This window comes from Monodelphis domestica, chromosome 8, assembly GCF_027887165.1.
Source record: "Monodelphis domestica isolate mMonDom1 chromosome 8, mMonDom1.pri, whole genome shotgun sequence".
Classification (NCBI taxonomy): Eukaryota; Metazoa; Chordata; class Mammalia; order Didelphimorphia; family Didelphidae; genus Monodelphis; species Monodelphis domestica.
In genome coordinates this window covers 228,378,657-228,389,972 of record NC_077234.1, presented here as the reverse complement: position 1 = coordinate 228,389,972, position 11,316 = coordinate 228,378,657, and the positions used below count along the sequence as shown (strand labels likewise).

General features: G+C 43.9%; 1 protein-coding gene across 9 annotated transcripts in view; it reads right to left on the bottom strand.

Moving 5' to 3' along the window:
- Positions 1 to 7,635: 7,635 nt before the first annotated feature.
- Positions 7,636 to 11,316, bottom strand: part of SHROOM2 (shroom family member 2) — a 236,421-nt gene continuing 232,740 nt past the window's right edge. For all 9 annotated transcript variants that reach the window (XM_056808024.1, XM_056808025.1, XM_056808027.1 and 6 more), the window contains one exon: positions 7,636 to 10,470. In XM_056808024.1, coding sequence (XP_056664002.1) covers positions 10,204 to 10,470 — 267 coding nt within the window. In that variant the 3' untranslated portion in view covers positions 7,636 to 10,203. The remainder of the gene's footprint in view (positions 10,471 to 11,316) is intronic.

Here is an 11,316-nt window from a genome sequence, read left to right as displayed (position 1 = left end):
GGAGTATGAGGAAGCAGCTGTTTGCGAAGTAGATGCAAGATTCCCATGTGCCAGATCCAGACTTCTACCAAGTACCTCAGTTTGGCTGCCTTTTTGGCTCCCCTATTCCTGAGAGCAAAGGTAAAATCAGACCAGGGTATGATGTTTCCCATCTGCTTCAAAATCTAGTCCCGTTTCTGTCTTTTTATGGTATGGCAATTTTCTGTAGTCCTGGCTGCTGATTGGGTAAGTGCATAAGTGCTACTATTATAGGGACATAAATAAATTTAGTTGGGTCCTGGTTAAAGACCCAGTTACAGCCTTATTTTTCCGTACTTATAATTTTTACACATGAGACTTTGATATTTCATATTTCATCCAGAAGTTACTTTTTTATTTGGGTTTTTTGATGTTTTTGATTTTCTTTACATAATTAATTCATATACCTCATAACTCAACCATGTGTCCCTGGGCGATCTGTGTGTTGGTCAACATCCTCCTCAAGGGGGATTGTATTATTGTCATAAAATTCTAGATTTATGAAAAAAAAATTTTGTTTGAGAGTAATTTTAGGATAATTAACTTGCTACCTCCCCAAATCAAGAAAGTGAACTGTTTGGAGAAGGCGCCATGGAGATATCTGCAGAAACCATACAGTGCACCAAAAGATCCAGAATGAACTTTGGGATGTGGTGAAATTGAACTGGGGGGGATTGAATGCATTTATTTTGAATGCAAACTCTTATACCAAAGGGGATTGCCCCCTTTTTTTTTTCTTGTCAGTGCACCTGGCAATCATTGGTTTTGTTCTCTTTCTCTTTTATTTCTCTTATCCCCATATTATTGTAATTTCCCCTTAGAAAGGGCAATATTATATGTACCTCTAGTGACAGATCTTTGGAGATATAAGTTGGTTATATGTACTGATTCATTGGGGAAACTAGGCATGTAAATCTGAGAGATTTCTACATGCTTGTTTCCCAATGGAATCATGGGATGGAGGGTGGGGAATGTGTAATTGGGATTTGAACACCAGAACTCTCTTTCCCAGCTTCCCATGTTCCTTCTCACATTACATACAAATGTAGGGAAGATAAAAGTTTTGTGTGACCCTGCCCCTCGCTTTTTTCCCCTGTGAACACAGTTGATAAAGCTGCCTTTACTCAGGCTTTTACTTTTGTTCTTGTATTTTTTTCTACTTGGTGATTATTAATAAATCTTATAAAATGTAATATTTAGTGTTATTGGATATTAATCTTATTTTTACAATACCTCACCTAAATAGCAATGATAAATCCTGGATTTGCTAAGGAAGTTCCATTTTCAAGAAAAGGAAGGCAGATTGGCGAAGTGGGGGGGAGACACAGGAGTGGGAATTGGGAAACATAGTTCTGGTCCTGGGTCGGTCCCCAATAAGTCCTGTGACTTTTGTGACTTTGTCACTTATTTCTCTGTGGGCTTGATCCCAGCTTCATGGTGCCATTAGACCTCTTCAAATACAAACGCTGAACCACAGCAGTATCTGTTTGGGGTACAAACTAATTTGTATGCTGAAGGAGTGGGGTTTGAACAAATAATATATGTCTCTTCCACTTCCAAAGGTCTAATTGTTCTTTAAGACAAAGACTGTTTGACAAGGTATTAAAATGCAGAATCCTTTCCAGACTGTGTCACCATTTTTGGTTCAGAAAACATGGCCTTGTGGAACAGATGGTCCTTGCTCTTTAGAAGCAAACTATAATACTTAACATTTCACGATCACAACAGACAATTCGGTTGTCTTTTTCTCTAAGGGAGCGAATGAAGATGATCATTCTTCCAAATTATTAGATGAGTAACCCTCCATGATGGTACTAGGGCATCATACCTCTGTTTACAGATTTGAAGAGCTCCGGTCAGTTCAAAAGTTTTCCAATTAAGGAAACTAATAATTATATTACCTTCAAAAGATGAAGTGGACCCTGGAGAGAAATATGCTTGAAGATAGCTTTTTAAGGCAAGTGCTGCAAGCAATTTGTGAAGTCATTTCCTGTTTGCCTGAAGCTATTAAAATCAAACGTGGTGCCATATGCTGCCTTAGAAGTGGTTCTTCTATATTTTATTCAAATCTCCTAACGAGCAAGCATTACCTAAATGACCCAAGACGTATCTGTGGAATTTTCTTTCTTGGCATTCATTCCTAGGATTCCTGAAGTCTTTCTGGGCACAAATTCCCACAAGCCAAATTTAGGAACTATTAAAAATGTATTTGCATTATTCAAAAGGATCTGTGATCTCATGATTTGCAGTTCCTTCCAAAGATGCGGGCTGTGGTCCGCTCATGCTTGCCCATCCTCTGTGACTCTTGTCCATGCCATCTCAGGTCACCAACAGTGGGGTCCACCCACCTAACCTGCTTTCTTCTGACATTAAAATAATTTTTTCCCCCTTAATCTCCTCTGTGATTTCACAGGGCAGAGAAATTGCCATTAAGGACGACCAGTGCAGATCAGTAGGTACTCTTCAATTTCATATCTTAGAGAACTGCTTGGGAAATTGAGTGAATTCAGGGTTTCTCCCAGGGTTCCACAGTCAATAGGCATTTACTAAGCATTAGCACATTCCAAGTGTTAGAGATACTAAAAAAAAAGCAGAAATAGTCCCTACTCACAGGAAACTTAAATTCTAATTGGGGAAACAACGTATAATTAGCTAGGTACATAGAGCATCTATAAAGAATAGATGGAAGACAATTAAGGAATGGAAGGAATTAAGTTATGGGAAAAGCCAGAAAAGTCTCCTGCAGAATATGGGATTTGAGCTGTATTGAAGGAAACAAGGGAAACCCAAGAGTGGGCAGGGAACTCTGGCTACCTTTTGTAGTTTTGCCCAGCTTAAGTAACATGTCCAGCTTGTATACGTCACAGGCAGATTTTAACCCAGATCTTCCAGTCTCCACAGCCAGCTTTCTGTCTACTCCAGGGGGTAGATAGCATTAGACCTTGATTCAGGAAAACCTAATTTCAAACGCTACTGCCTTGGCCGAGTCATTGAAGTATTTTTTGCCTTTAGTTCCTCCGCCGTAAAATGGGGGCATGATGGAACCTATTTCCATGGGATGTTTTGAGGATCAATATTGGCAAGAGGCTCAGCACAGCACGTCCCTATCCCCCTTTATTTGCTATGTTCTGTCCTGTCCCTGAGATACTCGTCAAGGTTTCTCAGGACTGATATGCTATGGTTCTATGAAAGAAATGCAAATTTAAAGAGAGAATGCAATGGCGATGGAGAGCCCTCTGCCCTCTGCCCCTTCCAGCAACTCCTCAACAAGCTTTTAATGGCAGGAAAGAGTAATAAGCAGGACTAGGAAAGCTGATGCTTTTCCAACAATCTTCTCGGTTAGGTGAAGCAGCTTGGCGGTAGGAAGGCTGAACTTCCCAAGTTCAAATCTGGCCTCTTCAGACACTTCCTTAACCCTGCTTGCCTCAGTTTCCTCATCTGTAAAATGATCTAGAGAAGAAAATGGCAAATCACTCCAGTATCTTTGCCAAGAAAACCCCAAAGGGTGTGAGAGGTGGGCATGACTGAAATGACTCAAAGCCAACAAGTCTTTCATTGGATTATTTTAGACACTAATAAGTGGGTCTCAATCCTTTCTCATGACAGTCTTCTGAACCGAACTGCCTTCTTTCTCTATACTCCAGATAATTTCCTTTATCCCTCCTTTAAAAAAAAAAAAGGAATTAAGTTCTTAAACTTCCACCAGAATCTTCCTTGTAACAAAGAAGGAAAGGGAGTAGAATAAGAATTTATTGAGTATACTAAGAGGTAGCAAAGTAGAGATCCTGGGTTCAAAAATAGCCTCAGACACTTTGTAGCTGTGTGACCCTGGGCAAGTCACTTAACCCCAATTTCCTAGCCCTTACTGTTCTTCTGTTTTTGAATCAATACTTAGTATTGATTCTAAGACGGAAGGTACAGGATTTTTTAAAAGAGCCTACTATATTCTATATAGTATTATTAGTATATTAATAAGTATTATTATTAGTATTGTGATATTCTATATATTACAGATATATTCTGTAGTATAATATTCTATTTAGTATTATATAAAAGAGACTACCATATTATATAAATAATATGGGAATATATTTTGTGTGATAATACATGAACCTAGATGAAATTATTAGCTTGTCAGCTCCAGGAAAGAGAAGTAGGAAGAGAGACAATATGGATCATATAACTTTAAAAATTTTATATTGAAATTTTTTATTAAAATAAAAAAAGTTTTGAAGAATTCAGGGCACTAGAAAAAAATAAAGGCAGAAAAATATGTAAAAGAATTTTTAATCATGCACTAAGAAAAAAATGAAGAGGCAGAAAAAAAAATGTGCCAGGCAGACACTATGCCAAGTGCTTTTCAAATGTCAATCGAGGGGGCAGCTGGGTAGCTCAGTGGATTAAGAGCCAAGACTAGAGTCCTGGTCCTGGGTTCACATCTGGCCTCAGACACTTCCCAGCTGTGTGACCCTGGGCAAGTCACTTGACCCCCATGGCCTAGCCCTTACCATTCTTCTGCCTTGGAGCCAATACACAGTATTGATTCCAAGAGGGAAGGTGAAGGTTTAAAAAAAAAATGTCAACCAATCCTCACAACAGCCTTGGAGTTAGGTGCTAATGATCCTTATTTTATAGATGAAGAAACTAGGACACAGCAAAGACTTGTCCAAGGTCACATAATCAGTATTCGGGGGAACCTGAACTCAAGGTATCCTATCCACTCTATCCACTGGGCCAAGCAGCAAAACAAGCCCATCTAGCAATGGAGCCTGACGTCATCCGACTCTCTACCGAGGGGTTCTCTGCTACTTCTCATTCTTCTGAATCTTCTAGCCACTGGGTAGCTCTCAATCCACTGAGCTACCCAGCTGCCCCCCCCCCCCCTTTTAAACCCTCACCTTCTGTCTTGGAGTCAATACTGTGTATTGGCTCCAAGGCAGAAGAGCAGAAAGGGCTAGGCAAAGGGAGTTAAGTGACTTGCCCAGGGTCACACAGCTGGGAAGGGGCTGCAGCCAGATTTGAACCCAGGACCTCCCGTCTCTAGGCCTGGCTCTCAATCCACTGAGCTACCTATGAGTAGGCTGGAAGTGGGTAGGCTGAGTAACTATGCCAGAGAAGATACTGAGATCAAGAGGGGCAACGGCATCGCAGAGTGGAGCCTTCCTTTATACACCCAAGGACTGGGGTGCTTCCTTTTTTTAAGTGCTAGAGAGAAGAATCAAGCTAATTATCATTGCCTTGGTGAGTCTTTGCAGCATTATGTACATGTGTGCGTTATGTATTAACGAGGGGACATAAAGGATAGAGCTTTGGACTCGGGAGTCAGGAAGCCCCAAGTTCAAATTTAGCCTAAATGTTTACTAGCTATGTGGACCTGGACAAGACACCGACCTCTGTCTGCCTCACGTTCCTCGGGTACAAAATGAGGATGGGTGACGGGGAAAATGAAATGAGATCCTGTCTGGAAAAGACTCTGCACACCTGGTAGTGCTAAGCAAATGCTAGCTGTTGTTGTCATTTGAGGCAGTTAGGTGGCACAGTGGCTGTGGACTTGGGTGTCCACGGGAGGATCCGTCTGCAAATCTGGTCTGGCACTAGTTGTGTGACTCCATTAGCCTCGTTTTCTTAAACTAAAATGTGAGTGTGGGTAGTATGAAGATCAAATGAGAGAGCATTTATGAAACACAGCAGGTGCTGGCACACAGTAGACTCTTAATTTCTTCCTTTTCCTCCTCTCCTTCCCTCTCTCATTCCTTCCTTTCCACCCTCCTCTCCTTCCCTCTCTCATTCCTTCCTTTCCACCCTCCTCTCCTTCCCTCCTTCCATCATCCCTTTCCCTCCTCTCCTTCCCTCTCTCATTCCTTCCTTTCCACCCTCCCCTCTCCTTCCCTCATCCCTTTCCCTCTCTCCTTCCTTCCTTTCCACCCTCTTCTCCTTCCCTCTCTCCTTCCTTCTTTTCCACCCTCCTCTCCTTCCCTCCTTCCTTTCCCTCCTCTCCTTCCCTCTCTCATTCCTTCCTTTCCACCCTCCTCTCCTTCCCTCTCTCATTCCTTCTTTTCCATCCTCCTCTCCTTCCCTCCTCCCTTTCCCCCCTCTCCTTCCCTCTCTCATTCCTTCCTTTCCACCCTCTTCTCCTTCCCTCCTTCCCTCATCCCTTTCCCCCCTCTCCTTCCCTCTCACATTCCTTCCTTCCTTTCCACCCTCCTCTCCTTCCCTCCTTCCATCATCCCTTTCCCTCCTCTCCTTCCCTCTCCCATTCCTTCCTTTCCACCCTCCTCTCCTTCCCTCTCCCATTCCTTCCTTTCCACCCTCCTCTCCTTCCATCATCCCTTTCCCTCCTCTCCTTCCCTCTCACATTCCTTCCTTCCTTTCCACCCTCCTCTCCTTCCCTCCTTCCATCATCCCTTTCCCTCCTCTCCTTCCCTCTCACATTCCTTCCTTCCTTTCCACCCTCCTTCCATCATCCCTTTCCCCCCTCTCCTTCCCTCCTTCCATCATCCCTTTCCCTCCTCTCCTTCCCTCTCACATTCCTTCCTTCCTTTCCACCCTCCTTCCATCATCCCTTTCCCCCCTCTCCTTCCCTCTCTCATTCCTTCCTTTCCACCCTCCTCTCCTTCCCTCCTTCCATCATCCCTTTCCCCCCTCTCCTTCCCTCTCTCATTCCTTCCTTTCCACCCTCCTCTCCTTCCCTCCTTCCATCATCCCTTTCCCCCCTCTCCTTCCCTCTCTCATTCCTTCCTTTCCACCCTCCTCTCCTTCCCTCCTTCCATCATCCCTTTCCCTCCTCTCCTTCCCTCTCACATTCCTTCCTTCCTTTCCTCTTCTTCGTCCTTCCTTCCTGCCTTACTTCCCTCCTTCTCATCTTCCTTCCTTATTCAAAATGTGTCGGTAGCAGAGACAGAGACAGGGAGGGAGAGCTCTTGCCCTTCTCCTACCTGACCCTGCACATTCCCCTAGTGAGGGGGTCATAGGCAGACAGGTACAGCAGTTCATACAGGGAGGAGACCCAAGTTAAAATCATCACTATCAAGTATCAATATCAGTGTGTCAACTGACATCTATTAATGTGCCAGGCATTGTGCTAAGCCCTGGATACACAAGGAGAGAGGGGAGACCCAAGTCCAACAGAAGACCACACGTAAATCATGTGTGTGTAATCCATGTTACAAGTAAGACATATTCAGCTCCAATATGAAACTCCTTTGGATAAGGCTTGGATAGTGCTTTCCCCATAGCCCCCGCCCCTCACCCCCCCCCCCCCCCCGCATAGACCTCCTTTTACTTTTTAAAAAGTTCTAGGCAGGAATGGGTGATATTATGGTGTCTCAGAAGACTTTCCAATCATCTTAACAGACAGTTGCATTGGCTTGACATAACTTTGGATTCCAGGATGACCTTCCCTCCAGGCCTATGTCTGTATGAAATACAAATAAATCTAACTTTTACCTTGAATTTTTGTAGATCGATTGGACTTGAGTAAATTAACCTTTTCTTTTTGGAGTTACCTAAGAAATGCAGAGACCAGTGTATCAGTGCATGATGAAATACCCGCGTTTTCACATTCACATCATTTTTCATACAAAACCTTTTAATAACAAATCAGCGACAGGCACGCGATACATCGAAATAGACACTTTATTTCCTTTAAGTCAAGCAGTGTAATTTGCCAATAGGTAAGTGTTAAGTGTCGAGCGTGAAATCTGTACACATTTTTCCACCGACGACGGCAGAATCCAAGCTGCAGTCAGTCACCGGGACGGAAATCTCACTATACAATGAAGTCTACAATGGAGCTATCACGTCGGGTGAAGAATTAGCCATCACCCCAGAAATGCCAGAGGCAAAACATTAGCACCAGATTTCTCGTAAGCAATAGATAGTTATTTACAAACGTATGTACAGGGAGACACAAGCATCTTTGGGTCCCTCCGAACCAAACATTTCAGAAGAGGTACAAGAGGGGATGGATCGGGGCAGGGATGAACAAGACGCTGCTTCTGCCCAACTGTACTGCTATGTGAGAGAGACGCCTAAATCAAAACAGGAGATATAGACACAAATGATATTATTCACATTACGCATACACTTGTCATCAGGACAACCACAATAACTATACCGTACTCTGCATCACCGAAGGGAGTACTCTGGCGGGCATAATCATAGATCTTTTTTTTTGTAACAAAATCAGCAACATGCTCAGTACACTGAATTTCCTTTAAGGGGGAGCAGGAGCAGGCAAGGGATGGGAGATTACCGATAAAAGGGAAAATGTCCTATCTTTGTCTAAATTTTAAAGATTCCTTAAGTTAGCTTAGCTACAATGAAAGAGGTGGGAATCAAGGACAAAGAATATCATCCGCCTTGACATGATGCGTTATAGCAGCAAATGACTTCTGGGCAGAAGGGAGACTACCTCATTAGAAGTAGAGAGGCTTTCCAACTGGAGAGGGGCGTCAGGGGGAGATAGTTTAACTTAATAGGAATAAAAAGTTTGGAAACAAGCCCAACAATCTACGTTGGGGTAGAAAGAGTGGCTTATCGATGTGTGCATACACATATTCATGGCGGTATGAATTCATTGATTTGGAAGGTTCTTCCAATGATGCAGAATGCCTGCCCACATGTATGCAAGTAGGTCATCTTGTAAGCGTTTCTGTGTATATTTTCCTCTGCAGCCGGGGTGGTGGGAATCTCCCAATGTGTCAAAATTGACAAGACTTCCAGAAGTATAAACGTTAAGAGCTGCACTGCGGTTATGAACTGATTTCTTTTTCAGCTTAGTGTGTTTTCTCGCTGTTCTTTAGAAGTACCTGTGTGGGGGCTCCTACGGTGGATACTGAAAGGAAGGCTGGCCCACCTCATTTGGAAACCATCCTGTAGAAAGAGAACAATTAAAAAAGCACTAAAATGGTCCCTTAACCGTAGTCCTACCACGACCTAAAATATGAAGCTGTAGGAGGCTTTCCAAGGTTTCCTCGTGCCCTGAATTAGAAAATGATTTCTGTGGAAGCCATCACTTCACAATTCTCTTCTGTGAAAATAACCAGGCTACTGAAAACCCAGGAAAACAGCCTTTTCTTAGGTTGGAATTTTGGTTCATGGGGAATAAAAAAAGGATACGAACTTGTAGAAAATGGTTAGGAAAGGATTCCACAGAGCAAGCACACATTTCGGGTGGTCGCTAAAAGTAGGGTGAGACGAGTTATGGAATGAAATGTGTCCAAGAAGCTTTGGTGACACCCTTAAGGACGTCGGAGGAGGTAAGCAGTGTTGAGTGTCATTCTTTTTGCGATTATGGGCACACAAAATGAGTGGGGTTGGGGGGAAAGGAAATCTAGATCATATTAAGATGCTCTGGCGAAACAGCCGTCCTTGATCCTAATGGCCAGGCTCCTGCTAGGGACAGTTTCAACAATAATGGACCTGGTCAGCGAGGAAACATCATTGGAGTTGAGGCAAAGAAAAACAGGAAAAAAGAAGCACGCACACCATTTCTGTAAGTGGTGCTTCAGTCTGGGGTGCCTGAGCCAAATTTCACAACCGGGTCTTGACCACTCGCCTTCCCAAAGGGTTAATAAATATTATCATCTGCTAGGACCAGATAACATCGCTATGGAATCTGATAAATTAATGCTCATAGGGTGCGATGAGATGGAACAGATAGGAAAATGCAGCCCAGCTCCCTGCAGGAGTTACTGCGAGATCTGCACCAGAGTCTGTCCACCTCTGAGGTCTCATTTCCTCAGTAAGCTGCACACTGTCCACATCCTCATTTACACTGGCTTCACCAACAATCCATACAGCATCTGTAGACAGGAGAAACAGTAGCTATTTCATTAAAAGACTATCTGCATGCACTACTGGAACAGACTACACAATACCCCGAGTTTGAAGCTTAATTGTCTAGTTTCACTGGCAGTCATTGCTAAAGACGGGAGGATGAGATGAGCCCTAAGCTCAGCACTGAGGAGGAACTAAACAGTTTAAATACGCCATCCAAACAAAACACACAAGGAAGTTATTGCTCCGGTAAAATAGCAATTGTGCTATTTTTCTTTTAAGGGTTCTTTCCTCAGGGCATAAATATACGCGGAGTCCCCCCCACCCCCCCGCCCCCCCACTTTGCACCCTCAGAAAGTGGGCTCGAAAACACCTGTCCCTGCCTCCGCCAGGGCGAGCCTCCGTTTACTTGGCCCGCTCGGGCGGGAGGCTCTCAGTCAAACACTTCAGCTGCTCCTCGCCCAGCTTGATTTTATCTTCTAGTTCCCGTTGCTCGATGATGAGGGCCGACTTCATCTTCACAAAGTGCTCGTAGTCTGCCAGGCTTTCCCCGCTCAGGTAGCTGGCCAGAATGTCAAAGACGATGCGCTCGCGGCGGTCCAGGTTCTCCTTGAGCTCTTTCGCGTCCTCGTGCTGGCGCGTGAGCAGCTTTTGCTTTTCCAGGAGCGTTCGCTAGGGGTGGAGAAAGCAGGATATTTAGGAAGCAGGCGTGGAGATGAAGGAGAGATGGGCCGGGAGGCAAGGCGGGAGGGTCCCTGCAAGGGCTCCTGTCATCTCCCCCGCTGACCACGTGCCAGACGGCGTCTCCCCCCCCCGGCCCCCCCAACATTTCCAGCTTTGATGGCTATTATTTGCTTTAGGGAAGGGGACTGAATCTGAAATGTCTTATTACAGAGAACCCCTGGTGAAGAAACTCCTTCTACCTTCTACGAAACACTGTTTGTAATAGGTTTGAAAGGCATGATGTGCCTGGGCATAGGGGCTGGCTTTATGATGTCCTGGGTACAAAGAATGTCCAAATGAGGAAATGTTCCACCAACACAGACAGGCGTTTCTCTGGAACTTATAATCTTAGAGGGTGGCCCGGAGCACCAAGAGGTTAAGGGACTCGAGTGAGATCACAAAGCCAGTATGTCAGTCAAGGTTGGGCCTTCCTGGCTCTAAGGCCAGCTTTCTATCAGTTGCACTCTATTTCCTCTCACAATATTTGCTTTATGAGATAATTATTTGTTTGCCTCTATTTTCTCATCTATAAAATGAGCTCGAGGAGGAAATGGCAAACTACACCAGTATCTTTGCCAAGAAAACCCGAAAATGGGGTCACAAAGTGAAGCACGAATGAAAAAACAAAAAATTATTACTTGGAAGGGAAGACCTGGAAAAGCTTTCCTAGGTAAAACAAACTTTAAGATGACTGATAGTCCAAAATTGCATGATTTTAAAATAAAAAAAAATTCATTACCTTCTCCCATATACCTGCTTCTCCCCCTAAACTCTCATCTAAATGAATGGCACCCA